The sequence below is a fragment of the Oryctolagus cuniculus genome, chromosome 15 (assembly GCF_051225735.1).
Source record: "Oryctolagus cuniculus isolate XC-2025 breed Fujian yellow rabbit chromosome 15, ASM5122573v1, whole genome shotgun sequence".
Classification (NCBI taxonomy): domain Eukaryota; kingdom Metazoa; phylum Chordata; class Mammalia; order Lagomorpha; family Leporidae; genus Oryctolagus; species Oryctolagus cuniculus.
Window position 1 is genome coordinate 7,996,491 of NC_142881.1, and position 22,609 is coordinate 8,019,099.

A 22,609-nucleotide genomic window follows, 5' to 3' on the forward strand; every position below is an offset into this window, starting at 1 on the left:
CCTGGCTGCCCTCAGTCCCGCTTACGTCCAAGCCTTGGACTTGAGTCAACGCCCTGGCCCCTGCCCTTCTGGCCACCAGTCCTGGACCCTTGTCCTGCCTGTAGGCAAAGCCCTCCCCACCAGGGTAACAGACCTGGTGACCCCGCACACCCGCATGTGTGTGCATGTGTGTGTGTGTGGTGTGTGTGTGTGTGTGTGTGAGTCTCCCACTCATGCCGGCTGAGGGTCCGGTAAGTGACTGCACTCTACGGTGCTGAGCCGCTGATGTAAGAATATATGGACTGCGTCCTGGGGATGCCCGGGGATACCTCCACAAGGTCACAAGGTCATCCTGCAGAATGGATGCTGAAAAAAAAAATCCTGCTTTAAACAGATCTGTTTAAAACAGGGACCCTCTTCCCTTTAAAAAAAAAAAAAAGGCCACAAAAGAGGCTTGATGCAGAATTTGTCTTAAAACTTAAGGTTCAAAAAAAACCCCTTGCAGTCCCTCCTCAAATGAATGGTGGCCAATTTACTTTTCACGTTCAGGCTGTCGCTGCATCTGTCATCTTGGACCCAGCAAGGGATGAACAGAGCGTTAACCTGGGGCGTGCGTTTTTCTGCGAAGACTGCGTGATGGCGCACGCCGTGGGCTGGTCTTTGTGGGTGATTTTCACAGCGTGGTTCGGAGAGTGCCGTTTTGGCAGATGTATCCAGGGGCTTCCTGCATTTTCAGGATGGTGTCTTTAATCCGTGACACCCAAATCAGCCTGAGTGTCTCCTGTGTCATCCCTCTGGCCCATTTTTTTTTTTTCGTTCAACTCCAGGACGGTCAGTTTCCCATTTGCCGATGGGTTTGCATCACTTTCCCAGTGCCCCGAAATCCTGCAACCGTGGCACGAGCTGCAGCTCTATCCTGCAGGCCGCTTACAGGGGCTTTGCAGCACGTCCTTGGGGGCGTCCAACCACGCGTGAGACAGATGATGAAGACGATGCAATGGCGCAGTCCGAGAGGCCAGCATCCAGCTGAGGGCGCGGTCCAGGGGCTGCTGCTACCCAAAGACGTCAGTTGTTCTGTGAACACCGCGTTGTGATGTCGTGCGCTGCCCACGCCGGGGACCTGAGGACACAGGTGGTGAGTCCCGGGAGACGAGGGGCTGCGAGCGTGGCGGCTCTCCTCGGTACCCAGGTCTTCCTCCCGCAAGGCAGAGCGGGAAGGTGCGGGCGTTGTTCTGTGCTGTCTGCTGGTCCCTTCTGGACGGTACCCGAGAGAGCCGTCCTGAGAGAAGACATGCAGAGCGCCACCAGAAGGGGCGCCAGACCTACCCGTGCCCTCCTTAAGCTGGTTTCTGGTGGCCGTCTCACCTCTGGACAGGAGTCAGGTTCAGCCTGTGAGGTCGCCATTTCCCCAGGACACAAGGGGCACCCAGCAGTCTTCCGGGTCTTCCCTGATACCAGTGCTGAGAACAATTCCCTGAGTGCTCACCCCGTGCCAGGCCTTACTGTGAACATTTCCCAAACATCGTTCCGTCCTTACTACCCTCCGGGTGCCCTCATTCTAACACTGGGGAGATACAGACACAGGACAGTCTTCGTCCGAGACACACCGCGAGCGGGGATTTGAACTCGCAGCCGACCGCACCGCGTGCTCACAGCGGAGCCCGGATCGCGCACGAAGAGGTGGCTTCCTCCTCTGGCGTGGCGGAGAGCTGTGGAGCAGCCGCGTGTTCAGGCTCATTCAGCCCCACTCCCACACGCGGGCAGTGATGAAGTGGAGACCAGGCAGCTCTCGCCAATAACTGCCCACTGCAGCCTGCCCGTCAGCAGCCGCAGCAACTGGAACCCGTGTCCTGCCAAACGCTTGCCAAGCGTGCTCTGTCTGCGCACGAGCCCAGCTGACGACCCTCACGCAGAAGTCAGGACGGTGTCTCTTACCAAAGGCCGCCCCTGCCGGCTCGGAGGTGTTTTCCAGGGCGCCCCGTTTCCTGAAGCTAATAAAATAATTGGGTTGACGGTGCTCACGGCAGACTTCCCCCACCCCCGAGCTCTTTCATAGCCACCGAGAAGTCACTTTTTGGGGGGCTCATTATCCCTCAAGATCTTGTGTTGCTCATTTGCATATGAAAAAGGAAATTCATAAAAGCCCTTTCTTATTTTCTAACAAGGGTTCAAACCGGGGGCCATTATCATCCTATAGAAAGACCCAAATGGCATATGGATCATTCTGGAAAAGGGGGTGAGCGCCTTTTGAGAGAATTGTTTTAGTTTTTGCAGGAAATTAATCAGAGGGATGGGCTTTGTGGAGCGAGGAGCAAGTCTAATCTGTCCTTTGTTCGAATTTGCCTTGCTCCAATTCCTAGCAATTGTAGACAACATGCTCTTTTGTCCGAGAGACACTTGTTACATGCATAATTAGAGGCTGCAGTAGCTGTGTTTAAAGAAAAACTGTTTTCCAATGTAATGTGTGATCTTGATAATAGTATTTTCATCAAAGGTAGCAATTACATTCATTAAGCTGGGACTGGCGTGGCGGCGAGGAAATTAAGTGGAAAGTGAATAAAAAGCTCCCCTCCCCCCTTTTTATCTCCTTCTCTTTATAAGTTGAAATGCACCATGGTGAGCTGTAACTGGGAAATACGTCGTGAATATAAAAAAATAAAGTCCTCCTTAACCTTTCGGAATGACGACCCCGCGGACATCCTAGGGATGCTATAGATGCGCTTTTCAAATTAAAGGGCTTTATTCTGCCTTGATTTCCTATGCTAGTCTTAAAGGGGCTCAACATAGGATTCAGGTCTGTAAAGGCTGCTGGACTCTTTGGGATTAATTCACTGTTCTTTTCACACATAATTAATAGTTTTGTGTTGTCAAAAAAAAAAAAAAAGCACAACAAGGCATAAATCAACCAGTTTGGGAAAGAAACGAAGCCAGTTGCCTGATTGCAGTTACCCCTCACTTCCTTATACTGTGATTTTCTGGATGGTGTAAGTGACATCCGTGCATTGAGACAGAAAAGTAGCACAGAAAAGAGCCCCGCAGAGTTTTTTGGCTCGCTTTTACTTATTTATTAGTATTTATTTGATAAACAGAGACAGAGGAAGAAGTCTCTCCCATCGCTGGTTTACTTCCTCAGCAACGGCGGAGGAGCGTCTGCCGGGAGCTGGGACCCCTCCCAGGGCTCCCAGGTGGGCGGCAGTGACTCAAGGACTTGCGTTGTCACCCACTGCCTCCAAGGGTGCTCATTAGCAAGAAGCGGGAGCTGAACAGGAACCCAGGCTCTCCGTTGTGGGCTGCGGTCGTGGTCCGGCAAGCGGCACCTTAGCATCGACACCAGAGCACAGCCCCGCTTCCTGGACCCAGATTCCGGAATCTCACTGCATGCCTGTGTTTGTGTGTGTGTGAGCACGCGTGTACACACACGTGTGTCTCCTGCAGGTAGACGCTCTGGTTTCTCCCCCCGGGGATTGAAAGTCCTGTTTTATAAATGTCCTTGCAATGGCTCGAAGGGCTCAATGGTTCCCGTTTGTTCAACAGAGCATGACGAGAGCTGGACACGCCCGGGCAGAGGGGCCGGAAACATGCCACCTCCGATCAGCACCCTGGCCACTGCCGATTTTGACCCGAAAAGCTTTCCGAGAAAATGAACGCAGTCTGCGAAAATCGATTGGGGACCCCTCTCCGTGCCTGGACGTGCACAGCCCGGCAGCAGCCATCATTATCTTCAGATCGATTGACCCAAATGCCACGTGGACCGTCTTGGAGTGGGAGCCGCGGAGCTTGAACAGGCCCCGCCCTGCTGCTGGCGGCACCCTGGGCGCCGCAGCGGCCTCGATGGCCAGCCTCAAACCAGGCGGCCAGGACACTTTGCTCCCCAAGGGGACAGCTGTGCATGGAGAAAACGCAGGGTTTCAGAAGTCTCTGCACGTTACTTTCTCCCCTGTGGTGAGTGGTCGGCTTGGCTTTGTGAGACAAGAGCACTGGACCAGGGGCCTGGGGCCCCAGCTCGTGGTCCCCGCTGGCCGGGGGAGCCAGCGTTCCCCGAATGGCTTGCCGGATGCTCAGTGCCCGGCTGGGGGTTCGCACACGTCGTGTGACTCGCTCCTCACAGCAAGTCTTCCAGGTAGGTCTTAGCAGCAACACGGCACACAGAGCGTCCGCAGGTCTGAGTCGCCCAGAATTTCCAGCGTGGAGTCAGGAGGGGCCTCTGGGAGGTCGTCGGGTCCCTCATGGGTGGGATGGGTTCCCTTAGAAAGGACGCTGGCCCCTTCGGCCATGGAGCAGCACGCAGTGCAAAGCTGAGCGAGCCCTCGCCTGACCCCGAATCGCCCAGCGCCCTGGTCCCAGGGCCCCTGCATCCAGAACTCTGTCTCAGGTACCGGTTACGGACGCCTGCGCGCACACACCCCGACGCGCACCCCAGGCGGTGCAGATTGCAAGCTCTAGCTGTAGGGTATCAAGTCGAGGGTCTGGGTCTTCTGTGGTGGGAATTTGGGGGCCAGGGCCTTGGCTGCTCCGGGCTCAGATCCCCTCCGCCTAAGAAGAGGGGGAGCCAGCAAGCCTCTGGGACGGCGTGCTGGGACTGTCCAGGCAAACTGAGACTTCCGGCCCCAGTGAATCCACAAGCGGCTGTGGTCCTGCACAGGGGCGAGGCCACCCCCTGTGTCCTCTCACAGCAGCCCCCGGCGCGCAGTCAGCGCCGAGCCCAGCCCAGCCGCTGCCCGGATCTCCCCCTCCACGTGGGGCTCCTCTCCTCAGCAGTTCCGCTGTGTTCTGGGGCCTTGCCCAGAGCCCAGGTGTAGAGGTGGCCCTCCGAGCCCTGGTCGTCTGCGCCCCTCACCTCCATCGGGGAGCTGCACTCTCCCGACCCCAGGGCTGGCGTCTGGGATGTGCTTCCTCAAGGCTGGAGCTCCGGCCAGGACGCAGCCTCCCGCGGCCTCCCAGAGCCCGCCCTCCTCCCCTTGGCTGCTCCTCAAGGCCTCTCTCCCCTCCAACCTGGAGGGGTCGCCCTTCAGCTGGGGGACATCTCTGCTCAAGCCTCATTCTCTACGGTAGGCTCGGCTTTCCCCTCGCAAATGCTGCCTCCCGTTCTGTGGTGTGCAGAGCGAAAGCCCGGCTTACCCATTCGTCATGGCAGGGGCCATGCCTTTGGTGTCATCTAAAAAGCCATCAGCAAACCCAAGGCCATCTAGGTCTTCGCTATGTTGTCTTCCAGAGGCTTTCTGGTTCCATGTGGTACATTTAGGCCTTTGCTCCATTTACTGTTTACTGTCTGGGGCGGGTGAAGCATACGTCTCCCCACGTGTTTCACCCAGCTGATCTCCATGTTAGCACTGTCCTTGCACCTGGGTGAGAATCCAGGCCTCAGGCTGCCTCAGGACTTGTGCCGCACACACACAGTAACGGGGGGGGGGGGTGTCACTGACATCCGCCACTCAGCGCTGGCACAGCCCCTCTCAAATTAACACCTTTCAAGCCTTGGGAGCCTGGTTCTTCTCCCTTGGCCTGAGTGTGTGGTACAGAAGGAGCCTTACCCCTAAACGTGGCCGATAGCAAGGAAAGAAGGTCAGCGAGAGGTGCTAATCTGGAGGTGCGGAGGACTTGCTTCTGCAGGAGACAACTTGACAGACGTGTCAAACCCTTCCTCTCGGACAGGATTCTTGCAGAGCCGCCGATCACTTCCCACGGCCCGAGCTCCCTTTCTGCCCTCTGGCTTCTCCAGTGGGCGGTTCCGGAGGCTCCCACCACGTCCAGTGTTGCAAAGCAGCTTCACGTGGTGGCCGAGCGACACTTGCTGAGTTGCAGGTGCACGTCACTCTGAAATTCCATTATCTATACAGCCTAGTCGTAACAGACAGCATTGAGACCGTACCTTCTTTTATTAAGATTTATTTATTTGAAAGTCAGAGTTACACAGAGAGAGGAGAGGCAGAGAGAGAGAGAGAGAGAGAGAGAGAGAGAGAATCTTCCATCTGCTGGTTCACTCCCCAAAATGACAACAGTTGGAGTTGGGCCGATCCGAAGCCTGCAGTCCCGTTATCCCATAGGGGCACCGGTTCAAGTCCCTGCTGCTACACTTCTGATGCAGCTCCCTGCTGTGGCCTGGGGAAGCAGTGGAAGATGCCCAGGTGCTTGGGCCCCTGCACCGCGTGGGGGACCTGGAGGAGGCTCCTGGCTCCTGGCTGGCCCAGCTCCAGTGGTTGCAGCCTTTTTGAGAATGAACCAGCAGATGGAAGACCTCCCTCTCTGTATCTTTCTCCCTTGCTCTGTCTCTGTAACTCTGCCTTTCAAGTAAATAAATCTAAAAAAATAATTAATTGGCCTGGAAAGATGCAGCGTTACTGTGTGAAGGAACTGTCCATGCACTGTGCAACACTGGGCTTCTGTTACATGACTGTCACATAAGGTGAGCTCGAAGGGCTGTCCACTCAACTCACGGCTCCTTTCAGACTCCCTGGCCCCCAACGGCTGCAAGACCTTACAACCCCGGTGCCACTTCATTGGTTGGCATCTCCAAAAGGAAAATAGTTCCATGGTCAGATTGAAAAATACCGATCCCAAGGTGATTTATTTTATTGGCAGTTTCTTCATTAACTGTCTGGCTAACACAGGTCGACATTTTAGTATTGCAAGCCCCCCTGGGGCTCCTGTTCAGGGGTGGGAGTGGCTCTGGCTTCCCAGCAGCATGTTAGAGGCATGAATGGGGGGTCTGTACAGGAGCTCAACCCTGCAGGGTGAAGGGGAACCCACCAGCCTGCTCCTCCTTCCACGTCTTCCCTACCCAGCACGGGTGGGGCTTCAGGGAGCTCTAGGGCATTCGTGCTTGGTCTTGGGGCGCCAGGGAGAAGTTGAAAAAGAACATGGACGTTGGGGAAGGGATTTCTCCACTCAGATTCCCAGGTTCCAGGCTCAGCAGCAAGACATGTAGGTCAGGAAATGAGAAGGGGCCCCGGGTCATCTGGGGACAGAAAGCCCAGGAGACAGCCCATCGTTCCCCTCTGCCTGACGACTTCATCTGACTTCACGCCGTGGCCAGGTAAGACTCCCCGACTCTACCTCTCACCCTAATCCTCCCCCGGCCCCTCGGACGTAGCCTTCCAAAGCCTCCAGCACAGCCTGTGCGGACCGAATGGAAAGTAAACCCTGCACCCGGGGGCTAGGACACCTTGAGCAAGGCTTTTCACAGCCTGCGCCTGTGAGGCTCTCCAAGTTACCCTAAAGCACAGAAGTTTGAGAACCGCTGGTTGAGAGAATGGAACAGGTAGCATGGAAGAATCTAGATAAACATTAAGGAAAAAGTGGAGACCAGGAGGAAGCACCTGGCTCCTGGCTTCGGATCGGCGCAGCACACTGGCCGTGGCGGCCATTTGGGGGGTGAACCAACGGAAAAGGAAGACCTTTCTCTCTGTCTCTCTCACTGTCTAACTCTGCCTGTCAAAAATAAATAAATAAATAAACATTAAGGAAAAAGACAGCAAGGACGAGTCAATCAAAAAGAGGAAGTGCTTTGTCAAAGAAGCAAGAGCCCCAGGAAGAAGAGGGGGGTCTCAAGCCACCGACTGAACAGGAAAGATGACTTTCGAGAACATTGTTCAAATCCCCCTTCAAAAGTGAACAGCAAGCAGCGGCCTGGAGGCTTCGGAGCGGCTGCGTGAGAGCCCCGGTGCCCATCCTCCATCACACAGAGCAGAGGCTCCTGGGAGACATCTTTGAAGAATGGGAAGATGTGGATGCATTCAGCAAGTCTACGGCAGTGCAGGTGTTCAGCCTAGAGGTTAAGACTCCCGCACCCACACGGCAGAGCCTGGGTTCAGCACTTGGCCTCTGGCTCCTGACCCCAGCTTCCAACTAATGCAGACCTTAGGGGACAACATGGAAGGGACAGTAACTGTCCTGCGCCCACGTGGGAGACCTGGACTGCACTCCCGGCTCCCAGCTCTGGTCTAGCCCAGCCCCATTAGCTGTGGGAATCTGGCGAGTCAGCCAGCAGATGGGATCTATGTGTATGTGTCTCTCTCTCTCTCTGCCTCTCAGATAAACAAAATTATAAAAAAAATTAAAACACTTGAAAAGTGGACTTAAAATATTTTGGTGCAAAATTTTTGAATTTCACAAATAAATGGGTCTTCAAAAAGTTTATGCAAATGGCCAATTGAAAAAAACTGAATTAGGTTTCAGAATTTTTTTGTGTCACAATAAACATCTTTTTTCTTAATTTATTTGTGAGACAGATGCCATCTGATGGCTGATTCCCAAATGCCTGCCACAGCTGGGGCTGGGCTGGGGCCCAGAAGCAGGGAACACAACCCAGGTCTCGCACGGGGATGGCAGGAACCCGCAGCCTGAGCCCTCGCCACTTCCCCCAGCTGTCGGCACCAGCGAGCAGCTGCAGCCAGCAGCTAGAGCAGGCGGAGAACCCAGACACCGACATGGACCTGGGTGTCTTAACCACTAGCTCAAATGTCCACCTGAATGTATCTTTTATCTTTTAAAAAATATTTATTTGGAAGGAAGTTACAGAAAGAGAGCCGTTCCAGCTTCTGGTTTACTCCCGCGATGGACCACATTGGCCGCACTGAAGCCAGGAGCCAGACACTCCATCCGGGTCTCCCACAAGGCTGGCAGGGCCCCAAGCACTTGGCCATCTTCTACGGCTTTTCCAGGTGTGGCAGCAGGGAGCTGGATGCGAAGCAGAGAAGCTGAGACTGGAGTAGGTGCTCCAAGGTGGGGTGCCGCTATCGGAGGAGGCAACTTAATCTTTTACTTATTCCCTTTTCTATGAACTTTTTGAAGAGCCCTCGCAGGTTGAAGGGGGTGGGGGAGGCCGTAGGGCCTGGGAGGCTGCACATGAAATCGTGAGGAATAATGGCCCAAGGTCCGAGGGGAGGCTCTCTTGAGTGTGACACCCAGACTGACTACCCACCGTCTCAACCGTCTTTGTATTCTAACTGATCCAGGTTAAGTTACGGTTGACTTTCTACATCCTATCTTTTTGTTTATTTATTACTTAATTTTTTGAAGATTCATTTTATTTATTTGAAAGAGTTAGAGAGAGGTAGAGAGAGACAGAGGTCTTCCATCCACTGGTTCACTCCCCAAATGGCTGCAATGGCTGGAGCTGAGCCAATCCGAAGCACTCTCTCCCACACGGCGCAGGGGCCCAAGCTGCTTTCCCAGGCATCTTAGCAGAGAGCTGCACTGGAATCGGAGCAGCCGGGACTCAAACCGGCGCCCATGTGGGATGCCGGCGCCGCAGCCAGGGCTTTCACCCACTGCGCCGGCCGCATTTATTACTTCTTGTATGTAGTGACTGCTGCCTGTAGCGTTCTTTCTTTCTGGGATTTGTAAAAAATTTCTTCAGGAAAGTTCTAATGAATAGCCTTTGGAAAGAAACGAAGTCCTCTGTATCAAACTTGTTAATTATGTTTTCCAAATCCTCTGTAGTATCTGCTCTTACCTTTTCCTGTTTGGATGATTTCTAAGTTGGCTACTATGATTATGGTTCTGTCAATTGCTTTCATTGTATTTCTGTTTGCTTTGTTCCACATCATTCCCAGGTATGTTGTTGGGGACATAAAGTTTTGTTGCATCTTCTCGGGGAACTCTTCCTTTTTATGAGATGGTCTTTATTTTACTCTTCAATTCAGCGTTGTTAGATGTTAACACAGTTACTCCTACTTTCTTCTTGGTAGAACTTGCACGGCGTTTTCCAACTTTCCTGTGCTGTTTGTTTCGGGTGTTCCCGATTTTCTGCACCTGGGATATCCATTTTTCTTTTGCCTTATTTGAACACTTTATTTATTTTTATTATTATTATTATTTTTTTGACAGGCAGGAGTGGACAGTGAGAGAGAGAGACAGAGAGAAAGGTCTTCCTTTGCCGTTGGTTCACCCTCCAATGGCCGCCCCAGCTGGCACGCTGCGGCCAGCGCACCGCGCTGATCCGATGGCAGGAGCCAGATACTTATCCTGGTCTCCCATGGGGTGCAGGGCCCAAGCTCTTGGGCCATCCTCCACTGCACTCCCTGGCCACAGCAGAGAGCTGGACTGGAAGAGGAGCAACAGGGACAGAATCTGGCGCCCCGACCGGGACTAGAACCAGGTGTGCCGGCGCCGCAAGGCGGAGGATTAGCCTAGTGAGCCGCGGCGCCGGCCTATTAGGGTTTTTTAAAAAATGTAGCCAATGCTGTGGCTTAGCAGGTAAAGCTGCTGCCTGCAGTGCCGGTATCCCATATGGGCACTGGTTCGAGTCCCGGCTGCTCCACTTCCGATGCAGCTCTCTGCTATGGCCTGGGAGAGCAGTAGAAGATGGCCCAAGTCCTTGGGCCCCTGCACCCACGTGGGAGACCTGGAGAAAGCTTCTGGCTCTTGGCTTCAAATCAGCCCAGCTCCAGCTGTTGCGGCCGTTTGGGGAGTGAACCAGTGGATGGAAGACCGCTCTATCTTTCTCTCTGCCTCTCTGTAACTCTGCCTTTCAAATAAATAAATAAATCTTCTAAAAATGTAAAATTAGGTTTTTCCTTTGATTGCGGGCAGCTATACAAATGGGACACCCTGTGGCCACGACCGCGTTTTGCCATGCTTTGTCATTCTCCCCACCCCAGGGTGGCTTTCAGTTACTTCCTTAGGCTTCTGCAGATGAGTGGAAGGCGGTGCACAGCGCGTCCAGGCGCGTGGACTTCTGCGGGAGAGGCCGCCTTGTCCGTGTTCTCCTCCCTCCAGCTGCATCTTGCTGCAGCCCTGTCTGCCGCCCCCCGCCCCAGTGCTTTCCCGGAACACTGAAGCTCCCACCTCTCTGATTCGTCTCCTGGGTCCTGTCCTCAGCTGGCTTCTCTGCTTGAAAAGATCTGAAACTCATCCAAGCGTAATCAGCTAACACATGGCAGTGGCATTGTACTGGAGACTCCTGCAGATGAAGGAGCCTTGAAGGCCCAGAGGACGGATCAGGGAGGGCCTCGATCAGCCAGACCGCTGGTGTGACTTCACTTCTGCCACGCACCACAGAATCACATTTAACCTCTCCAGGCCTCCGTCTCCTTGCTGTAAAGTGGGACAAGCTCACCGCCCCCCCCCCCCCATCGGGCTGTTGTGAATTGACGTGCAGGAAGGGCACAGCGCAGTGACTGGACGTGGTAAGAGCTCAGGCGACGTCAGCACCCACCGCCGTGTTTCCATCTGAAGAAAACTTTCGCAGCGGTTGAGCGTGATGTTTTCAGTCTTTTGTGAGGATCCGCGAATGAAAGCAGACAGCTGCGACGGGCATGCGTCTAACCAAGGGCTGCTCTGGCTCGGCGGCTCAGTGTCCACGGCGCCTGGGCCGCACGGGCACATGGCTAACCAAGGGGCTGCCGCAACCACTCAGTGCATGCTGCTGATCGACAAAGGGGAAAAAAAAACAAACTGATATTGAGATCTCTAAAATAACGCAGGAAGTAGCGGGGCAGAGATCAGCTGAAATCGCTGTGGCTGTAGGCTCGGCGTGTTGCTGAGTGACAGAGCAGTAACAGAAGCCCCACGAGTAATCCTATCGCGCACGGGCACGCGCAGCCCAGGAAACACCTGAGTGCGAGGCTGTGCTCCAAGGCCGTGGGCTCCAGTGAGCAGCTGTGCATTTTGCCAGTGGGAAAAAGAGGCCGTCTGGTGCCATTTTCTTTAGCGCCATGGATTTAAACGTGGTCTGTGTTACAAGACCTCTCCCGTGGAAACACGATGGGCTTGGGCGAGAGGCCCACCACGGGGGAGGTGGGCAGAGGGGCTGTGTCTGTCCTGCAGGCGGCGGCCTTGCTTTCTGACTTCATCTGCACGTGGTTAGCAGTCCTGCTTTCTCAGAGCAGCCAACGTCGCCAGTTAATTTAGCACTTTATTTTTTCATTCTCCATAAAATATTGATTTTGTAACACAGAATACAGGCTGATATACACCATTAAAACAACTTTCACTTTATGGAAAATCAGCAAAAATACACCAGCAAGGATATAGCCAGTGCATTTACTAAAATTCACCTTAAAAATTAAACGAAATGATCACACATGATAAATCTGACGTGCCAGCTACCATCAGAGAGAGCTCGCCAAAAGCCAATGTCTTTGGCAAACGATTGACACAGGTAAGCAATGACACTAATCAATCACAGTATTTTTTAAGTGTTCATTATCAGCTAAGCCTAAAATAAATCAATAAAATATAACAAGGATGAAATCCAAAATTTGTTTGAGACAACGTTTAACAGGAAGAACACTGGATTGGGAGTTAGTACATTTGGATTTTTAACGCTGGGTGGATGGCCTGGGAAAGTAATCTAGGCTATGAATCCTTCACTTTTTAACTTTCCATGATTCTAAAATCCTTGACAGATTCATTTTTGCACTGTAAAATGAAATCTCTAACAATACTAACTTGGCAATTGGTCTGAGTCCAGCTCTGCCCCCACAAATCTGGTCAGTTATAGACCTCTGAGCTCCGTGGCAGCCCAGTCTCAAATTAGCAGACAATAAACACTGACAGCTTCAGGAGCTAAAGAGCTGATTCCCTACCAGACACACACTCAGGAGTCTGAGACCCCCCAGAGCGACGGCCATCAGAAGAGAAGCTATAACGGAAGAACTTCAGGGAAAACCTACATCAGCTCGCTCGGTGAAAGAACACAATGACTTGCTAACATCAGAAGGGCAGTACACATGTGAACTGTCACATACAACACAATTACTGTGTCTGTGAGCGTGCACAGAATACATCCATCCATCAGGACTTTATCAATACCAAATGAAGTCAAGGTCCAGACGTACGTGGGGGCCGCTGGGCTGCAGACTTGAACCTGGGGGTTCTCAGCCTTCCCCCGCTTGTACCTCTACAGGAAGAAGCTGGGATTTCTTCTTCTTCTTTTTTTTTTTTTTTTTTTTTTTACTAATTTTGGCTTCTACTCTATTATTTGTAAAGTCCGCCTCTTTGACATAGTCACAGAAACTAAAGATGTCTGAGCCCCCTTTCGGGCATTTCCAGCCTCTATTTTTCCTGACAGATTAGTTTATGTTCTGAAAGTGAGTTTTCGCTGCCATTGTTCTGAGGGTTTTCATCACTCCCTATTTGAAAGTAGACTTTATCTCTTTGGATTCAAGATCTAAATTTGCCCTTATTTCTCCCTAATATTTTAATGTAATTCCTATCTCAACTTTATTTATACAATTTGAACGTTTAGCTGTGATTTGCATGGTAGAAATTAATCCAATTCAATAAACATGAATGTGCAGAGCAAAACTGAAAATGTCAGGCTTTCTTAATAAACACTAACTTCTCATTAAGTGCTAAAATGCTGCCCCTTACAGTAATGATTATTTTAAGCAACCATATGAGCTTTTTTCCTTAGAAAACATGAAGCTCTCCTCTGTTGTCTGCCTTCCCCGGAACTCAAGATCTGTACTTGGGGGTCTCTGCTGCTGGCCGGGCACCCTAACACTGAGGAGGTGGTATCACCGGCCATCTCTTCGGTTGAGCTCTGCCTGGTAATAATTTGCACTGTAAAGCAATAGATCTACTTTTGCCTTCACAAATATTTAATTATCCTAACACTGACACCAAATACACTTGTTCCAGTGCCACAGCCCTCCTCTGCTTCCCACTCTTATAAGATGTTGATACATCCTTCATGGGTCCATGATCTCTCTTGAGAATCTCTCAACCAAAATCCAATTTCTGAATTTCTATTCAGGATAAAGTTCTGTAACCAAGTTTAAGAAAACCACATTCAATTAACATTCAGAAAAAAAATTGTGCTACTGAGAAATAGTGAAAGATGAAAAGAATATTAAAATATTGAGTATTTTCTGATTATTATTCCAACTATTCAAACTTTATCCTTGAAAACTAATGCAGAGACTTGTTTTTAAAATGATCTGAAGAAACCATCAAGAAACACATCTTTTAGAGTTGCAAATTACATTGCTTTACGTTCTTAAAATAGTTCTTTCTCTAACTAGATAGCCTACAAGTAAGTTATACCCCTATTTTCCACTCATTCTGATATTTATAAGTAGAATTCTTAGACTCTTCTAAACAAAAATTTTTTATCAGTTTCTATCTTACTTGACAATTTAGAACTGAAACTATAAAGTATTAATTAAAAATTGCCGCATAAAGTATTAATTAAAAATTGCCGCTAAAGCAGCATTTCTCTGACTGATGCCACAAGATAAAGATTTACTGGGAATACAAAGTAACCATTTCTAGAAGTGACACTTTAAATGTCTGTTTTTGGCAAATGCGGATGGAGTAAAACCTCCGTACATTCTGAAACTAGAATGATAATATAAATATGTATAGAACTTTAAAAACAATTTCAGAGAAAATATGAGTGCATTTATTTCCAATTTAAAAAACGGCCCCTGTGCCTAACTTAAGCAGCCTGGAAGAGAACAGGCCTAGCGCAGGCCACGGCCGGGGGCCTCAGTAAAGCACGCGGTCGCCGGGAGGTTTGCTCCCCCGGAAGGCACACGGATTACCCAGCGGCACTGGAGGGCCCACTCCGGCAAGGTCAGTACTCTGTGTCGATGACCTTGGCGATGGTGTTCAGCTGGATGTTGGAAGCTCCTTCATAGATTACACCTTAAACGACAGGGAGCAAAAGCAACAGCTCAGAGTGGACCCACAGTTAGGAATCCGCACAAGAAGCAGTTCTGTAAACATGACCCCTGCGTTTTCCATAAAACTGGTACTGGAACCCCCCTGTCCCCGATCATGGCACTATTTGACAAAGCAGTTCTAAGAGAGAGCGATTTTTCATTTGGTTTAGATGCCCAGAATCAGTTTTATTTCTTTTTTCTTTTTTTTTCTTTTTTTTTTTTTTTTGACAGGCAGAGTGGACAGTGATGAGAGAGACAGAGAGAAAGGTCTTCCTTTGCCGTTGGTTCACCCTCCAATGGCCGCCGCGGCCGGCGCACCGCACTGATCCGATGGCAGGAGCCAGGTGCTTCTCCTGGTCTCCCATGGGGTGCAGGGCCCAAGCACTTGGGCCATCCTCCACTGCACTCCCTGGCCACAGCAGAGAGCTGGCCTGGAAGAGGGGCAACCGGGACAGAATCTGGCGCCCCGACCGGGACTAGAACCCGGTGTGCCGGCGCTGCAAGGCGGAGGATTAGCCTAGTGAGCCGCGGTGCCGGCCCAGAATCAGTTTTAAACAGCAGATCTGGCTCCTAGACTCTCGAGCCAGGCTCGGGTGGTCTTGGGAAGCCGCAGTGTTCCTGTTCCTCTGAGGTGGGGGAGCGCTGGACTGCGCAGCCGCGATTACACGCTTAGCGCATGCAATTATAGCGATGCTTCAAAGACAGCCTGGAACTACGGTCATCAGAAATAGTATTAACGTTTTTAGTGAAAGAACTATTAACACTGGGCATTTTGCTGGCAATTTGACTAAAACCTGTTAAGTCATTTTAAAAAGCAATTTGATGTCTACAAATATACATCTGTTTTTTAGGAAGAGGTAGAAAAACACCCAGCTACAAGAAATCAAGAGAGTTACATAGTGAAGAGATTAAAATTGCCTTTGCCTGGGTGCCAGTAATGCCAGTTAGGAAACACAATAGCCCACATACCTACAGAGGCAAATACCACAAAACAAAATCCAAAACAACCTACTTACCGATCTTTGAGTCTCGGAAGTATTTTTCTACAGGGTAGTCTTTGGTGTAGCCCACTCCTCCCATCCACTCGATACATTTGCTGGTGGTGAGCCCTGCAATCTGCCAGAACAAAGCAGCACAATCGGCATCGCACAGACGACGCACTACAAACACTTCTGGGCGGCATCTTTAGCAACAAAGACTTCCTGTTACTGGAGTTGGAAGGACTGAAGTCATAAACTAGTCTTGTCTTCCTAGTCTCATTCTCCAGGTCATTCCCATAAGACATCCTCTGAATCCGCAGAACTCCTACTTTTTCCTAAGAGTGTCAGAGGATTGTTCACACTCATGCTTGCCAACAGGCACCGGCAGGCGCAGCAAATGCTCACGGAGGGCCTTCATCCTGCACGCTGTGCCAGCCCAAGCAGACAGCGGTGCGGGTGACTGGCACTGGCCTGTTGGTCCCGGCTGGTCTTCTAGAGATGGACACTACACCAGCAAGCACAGAAACCGAGAGGCTGCGTGGGGCAAAGTTCAAGCTTGCTTGGACGCTGATGTGACTTAGCTGAGACATGAAGGATGAATTAGAGGCATTTGAAGAGGAAGCCAACATGGAGAGAGGCTCAAGGGGGGAATGGGCTCGTCAACCTCAGGGACCTGGGAGCCTAGGATCAGGATGGACCTGGGAAAGAGAGCGGAGGGGGAGACAGGCCTTGCAGGATGGTCAGTTTGAATAGTGCAAGGGCGCCTCAGAGATGTCCACATCCTCATCCCCAGAAACTGTGACTATGCCCCCACATGGTGACAGGGATGCTGCAGATGTGAGTTAAGGATCTCGGGAATGGGGAGAGAGCCCTGCATTACAGGCTGGGACTAATGCCATCACAGGGTCTTTACAAGGAAAGGGGGGAAGCAGGAGAGCCAGCCACGGGGGGGCGATCTGAGCCTGGAGACAGGTAGCAGCTTAGAAGGATCTCCAACGAAGACGGAGGAAGGGGCTGTGAGTGACAGCAGGTGAGCCATGTCCGGAAGGTGGACATGGAGTCTCTCCTGCCGATCGACACCTTGACTTCATCCCGGCGAGACCTGCATCAGACTTCTGACCTCCAGAAGTGAGAGGTTACAAAGCTGCACTGGTTTAGGCCGCTCTGTGCTGATAACTTGGGACAGCAGTGGTTGTAACTGGTGTAAATGTTGCCCATTCGCCATGAGAAGCCACAGAAAGGTGTAAAGCTGGAGTCTGACACAACTTCATGGACACTTGAGGAGGGAGAAACACGGGCTTGAAGGAAGCAACAGGTCCAAGAGACCAGGGAGGTGACTTCGGTCAAGAAATGCCACTGCTTGGCCCAGACAGGTGGCAGTGGGGAGGCAGAGACACAGAATTTCAAGAAATCTTTTGAGGACAGAATCCACAGGAACTGATGATGGAGTCGAGGTGGGGGACAAGGGAAAGACATGTAGGTTTCTGACTGGTGCCTGGGGACAGGTCAGGCAGAAGTGGCTCAGATTCAGAAGGGAGGATGAGGTAGGAGATCAAACTTAGGGGCTGCAGAAGCTAACTGAGTATTTAACACTACGGAATGAGTAAGACGTACTACCGAGGCTAGGAAACAGCTGTCCGATGATTTGCTAAATTCTGTAGCTGGAGTCTCACGTGTTAAATAGACAATGTGTATGCATGAGCAGAAAGTACAGAAAACACAATCTTGTCCTGGTGTTTTTAATCTCATTTGTTCCTATCATGAATTCTCGCCCATGGGATCCAATCTGCCCCAGCTGGAAACCACGGGCAGGACAGCCCCATTCAGAGCAAGGCCATCGGCTGATCTACGGCAGGAGGTCTGCCTGAACTGGGCTACTGAGGAAAGCACCAAGGCTCCACAGAGTTAAACTCCGTCCCAATGGCAGCTTTACTTTGTTTGTTTTTCTATTGTAGGAACTGGAAGTTCTGTGTCATCTCAACAAACAGCCAACATTCCTAAATGAAAGGTTAACAAGCTCTTATCTTTGAAATCAGAGGACAAGGCTGAAGTCCTGTTTCTTCCCCCTTTACCTCGGATGCATAGTATTTGGCCATAGACGCCTCCTTTATGAACGGCCTTCCAGCCTCTAGAAGCCTGGCAGCGTTGTAGGTTAGCAGCCGTGCAGCTTCCAGCTGGGTGGCCACATGGGCCACTTGGTGTTGGAGCCCCTGTAACGTCCAGACCCACGTTAGAGAACGAGGACAGCGGAACACACAACGCACCCTCAGTCTTACCTGGATACGCAACACTGACAGATTCAAAATACACCCAAAGGAAAGTCACATGCATTTCTTTCAGATAGTTTAAAAGTGCTATCTAAAATAAAATGACACTGTAAGTACTGTTAAATCTCTTCTACAGAAAACTTTCAGAGTTCATATAATTCTTTACAGTTGTCAAGATTTAAACATTCATAAATTATCATAAAGTTAGGTTCAAGAACTTGACTGTTATATTTAACACTTAGTTCCAATCCTTTGTATGATCAAAACTGAGCTTAAACTAAGTCCTAGGACAGCAAAGCTTTGAATATACACATTCTTTATTTGCTTGAATTAAGACACTTCTGATTTTGCATGCGGCCTCAGCACATTAGAAGCTGTTAGCTGCAGGGAATGAAGGGACACTGGTAGCACCGATTTTCATCTTTCAAGTCACTTTCCTAACACGACTTCACCACAGTGTCCATGAACGGGGATCAGTTCCTTAAGGCTGCAGAAAACAGAAAGGGAACTGCTTACAGGCCACCTAGAGAAATTACTACCATTCTGCAATTTTAAAGGCTGTTAAGCCCACATTCACTTCTTTCAAGGAAAGAAATGAGTGACTTAGTGAGTGAGTGATAATCTGAGTCTGAATGTATACATAGCTATAATGTCCTGTAAGAACAGTGGTTCTTACAGACTGAAGTGCTTCCTCTTAGCCATGCAGCCGCCCAGACATTCCCTGGGCGCCCACCACATGCGCTGAGCAATGGAGGCATCGCATCAACGCCGAGGTAGGAGCTCCGCGGTCTCGTGATTTGTGTAGTCCAGCAAGAAGGACAAATAATTCCATAAGTGTGGTGGATGTTAAGACAGACACTCTTAATTAAGGCAATTACTCAAGAATGCCAGGAATGACTTTTCCCAAACCAACAGGAGGGTTGAGCTGGAGAAAATCAACACTGCTGGCAAACATGCTACTGATGCTTCTCTTTCTGCAATATTTGGTATGTACAAAAAAAAAAAAAAAAAAAAAGATGATGCTACCTCTATGAGGGGTCTGCACAAAGTTCATGTAAAATGAGTATTATTTAAAAATGTGTAGATTTCAAACACTTTTTGCACTCAAATAATCTTTTAATTCAAATTTAAGAACTTTTTAAGTGACCTTGTATGTACTTTGTGTAGCATGATAATAAACTGAGCATCCTCAAACCCATGTACAGGGCCAGTAGCTTCCCCTTCATGGTTTCTGCTCTCTGGCATCTTTTTTTTTTTTTTTTTTTGACAGGCAGAGTGGACAGTGAGAGAGAGAGACAGAGAGAAAGGTCTTCCTTTGCCGTTGGTTCACCCTCCAATGGCTGCCGCGGCTGGTGCGCTGCGGCCGGCGCACCGCGCTGATCCGATGGCAGGAGCCAGGAGCCAGGTGCTTTTCCTGGTCTCCCATGGGGTGCAGGGCCCAAGCACCTGGGCCATCCTCCACTGCACTCCCGGGCCACAGCAGAGAGCTGGCCTGGAAGAGGGGCAACTGGGACAGAATCCGGCGCCCCGACCGGGACTAGAACCCGGTGTGCCGGCGCCGCTAGGCGGAGGATTAGCCTAGTGAGCCGCGGCGCCGGCCTTCTGGCATCTTTTGAGGCAATGACATTTGGCAGTCACACTTACCAATTCTTATCTTTACAGCTCTGTCTGTGTCTTCTTGCAAAATCCTTCCCTGCCATATGTCAGGTATTAAAGATACTCTCCTAGGCTTTTTCTTAAAAGTTTTAAGGTTTTGCTTCCTGCCTGTCTCTTTACTACATCTGAAATCTATTTTCTGTGTATGGTGTGAGGTAGGAACAGTTTTATTTTTTCCACACGGAAAGAGTATCCTTGCTCAGTGACCTGCAGTGCCACCTCCAACATCCGCCAGCGTTGTATACAGGCACAGGCCTATGCATCAGCTAATGTGTCCATTTCTACATGCACATCGCTGTTCTAGAAATGTTCTATGTCTTTTTAATCAGATCGATTGCTTCTGTCAAGTACATCCAGAGGAATTAACCCACAGCTTCCACTCAACGCTGGGGATAATGGGACCCAGACACATGACTGTGGCCTGCTTCCTGCCCCACAAGAACTCACCACAGCTGAGTACTGGTCCTCTGACTACACTGCAGACGTAAGGCAGGCAGGCCTGCTCAGTCAATCTCAACGCAATGAACAATTCAAAGAAATAAGATTGAACAGGCCTGGTCCCTACCCTCAAGGATCTTACAGTCCTCACATACGTAAAGCAAAAAATAAATCATTCTAATGAGATAAAGCAGTTAAAAAACCCTATTAGCTTTAGGCACATAGTTAATAATGTTACTTTTTAAGATGCAGTTTCTAAGTTTTCCTTGAGCTATCCAGACCAGGCTTCTCTGAAAACATCAATCATCATCGTACTATTACTAGACCTCATCTCTTCCCCTCTTTACATGGAAACAGTTTTTCCTATGGACAGAGATCAAACCTGTCTTCTTTTTCCATCCCTTTTGTTAGAATCCAACTGATAGGTGGCTCTGAGACATTACTCTAGTATAATGAAACGAAAATTAGACCAGGAGTCAAGACAAAAGTCTAACATTGGCCCCACACCAGCCGTCTGTCCTTGGGAGCTCACCTTCCACGTGGCTCAGTTTCCCGTGTAGAGACGGGGATGCCACAGGCTGTGGCAGGCACTGGGCAGACCCGTGTGCTGATCCTTCTGGGTCTTGGAGTGACTGCACCTGCTCATAGCCTGGTCTGTCTCTACACACATGCAATGTGAGTGTGTATGCTTCATGTCTGTCCATTGTTAACAACCTGGAGACAACGCGGCCTGGTGAAGCTGGTAGAGTACTAGGAGCCCGGAGCTGCTTACAGGGAGGCTTGGCAATCATTTTCACTGTCCTGGAATTTTAGGTGATATGGTGCAGGCTGCCCGAAAGGCTCAGTGTGCTACTCCTCCAGGCTGGCCCCACTCTGGCAAGACCTCAGTGTGAACAGGAAGAATACCCTGGCTACAGGGAGTCCCCGACTAGGGAGCTCTGGGAAGCCACAGAACAGGCAAGCAGTGTCTCGGCCAAGAGTCTCGTCTGTGTTTACTGCAGCCAAGTGTTATCTTCTACGGATGTATGTGTCAGAGCTCCTCTGGGCGCCAGCACCTGGGTCTGGTCTGAACAGGGTCTCATGACAGATGTTACCATTTACTGGAGTTTTTAAGCCATGCTAAACACTTTCAACACATTTTAACTTAAAATAGGGTACACAGTCTTATCCTTATTTGATAGATAAGCCTTACAGAAGTAAGATAAGTTGCCCACAAACTAGGAAGTGGAAGAATCAGGACTTGAACCCGGAAGTCTGACTCCAGACTTGCAACTTGTAGGTGACAACACTATGTTGCTCACGGAGACATCCCGAGTGACGCCACAGCCAGGCCTCAAGGACTATGGTTCTGCCCTTAGAAAAGACTAATGTTCACCAGTGTACTTCCTGAGGCCTAGTCCTCTCTCTTCTGCCCCCCTCCCATATATGAGGGAGTCCCTCTGTGGCTTTTTTTTTTATTTTTTTTATTTTTTTTATTTTTTTTTTTGACAGGCAGAGTGGACAGTGAGAGAGAGAGACAGAGAGAAAGGTCTTCCTTTTGCCGTTGGTTCACCCTCCAATGGCCGCCGCGGCCGGCGCGCTGCGGCCAGCGCACCGCGCTGATCCGATGGCAGGAGCCAGGAGCCAGGTGCTTTTCCTGGTCTCCCATGGGGTGCAGGGCCCAAGCACCTGGGCCATCCTCCACTGCACTCCCTGGCCACAGCAGAGGGCTGGCCTGGAAGAGGGGCAACCGGGACAGAATCCGGCGCCCCGACCGGGACTAGAACTCGGTGTGCCGGCGCCGCTAGGCGGAGGATTAGCCTAGTGAGCCGCGGCGCCGGCCTCCCTCTGTGGCTTTTGACACAGCTCTTCATTAGCAGGAAGATGGAGAGTCCAGGCCAGTGGGAAGAGTCTGCTAATCACATACCTGAAAATCAAATAATCTTTTGCCAAACTGCATCCTTTCTTTGATATACGGAATAGTGTAGTCAAAACATCCCTGGGCCAGTCCCAACATCTGTTAAAAAAAAAAAAAAGCATTCTTATTTTATTACAAATTAATGCTTTCAATCATCCCAGTTGAAATTCCTTTTTAAAACAAAATAAAACAAAAATTTAAGACTTATTTATTGATGGCCACATTAGCTGGAGCTGGGCCAGGCTGAAGCCAGGATCCAGGAACTCCACCCTGGTCTCTCACGTGAGTGGCAGGGCTCAAGCATTCGGTCCATCTTCTGCTGCTTTCCCAGGTGATTGGCAGGACATGAGATGGGAAGTGGAGCAGCTGGGGCTTGAGCCAGCTCTCTGCTAAGGGATGCTGGCATAGCGGGCGTGGCTGACCCTGCCCCAGCACCGGCCCTATAAACCAGGGAAAGAACTGGAGCTGCGAGGTGTGTGTTGATAGCGCAGCTTGACCGGCAGTGTTCACAGGGCTGAACTGCCGGTGCCGGGGGGAAGTCGGAGTGCCTTCACGCGCATGCCAGTACCCTTCCTTCCAGCACTGAGGGAGATCTCCCAGCATGCTGCATTCCCACAACCTTCTTTTCAGCTCTCGTTCTGCAGCTACAGCGAGAGCCACACAAGTTTTGCTCAGCACTGGCCTCGCAGCTTGTATGGCAGTCCCTGCAGTCGTTGCAGAAGTCAAACGTGGAAAGCCACTTCTTAACTGTCTGTTTCCCTGTCTGTCCACTTTGTGCAT

The 22,609-nt window shown here is 50.5% G+C and overlaps 1 protein-coding gene across 2 annotated transcripts in view; it reads right to left on the reverse strand.

The window, feature by feature from the left end:
• Positions 1-11,818: 11,818 nt before the first annotated feature.
• Positions 11,819-22,609, reverse strand: part of ACADSB (acyl-CoA dehydrogenase short/branched chain) — a 39,894-nt gene continuing 29,103 nt past the window's right edge. For both annotated transcript variants that reach the window (XM_002722594.6, XM_089313866.1), the window contains exons 8-11: positions 21,839-21,928; positions 17,644-17,781; positions 15,608-15,707; positions 11,819-14,574 (exon numbers count right to left, since the gene is read on the reverse strand). In XM_002722594.6, the coding sequence (XP_002722640.4) occupies positions 14,504-14,574; positions 15,608-15,707; positions 17,644-17,781; positions 21,839-21,928 (399 nt within the window). In that variant the 3' untranslated portion in view covers positions 11,819-14,503. The remainder of the gene's footprint in view (positions 14,575-15,607; positions 15,708-17,643; positions 17,782-21,838; positions 21,929-22,609) is intronic.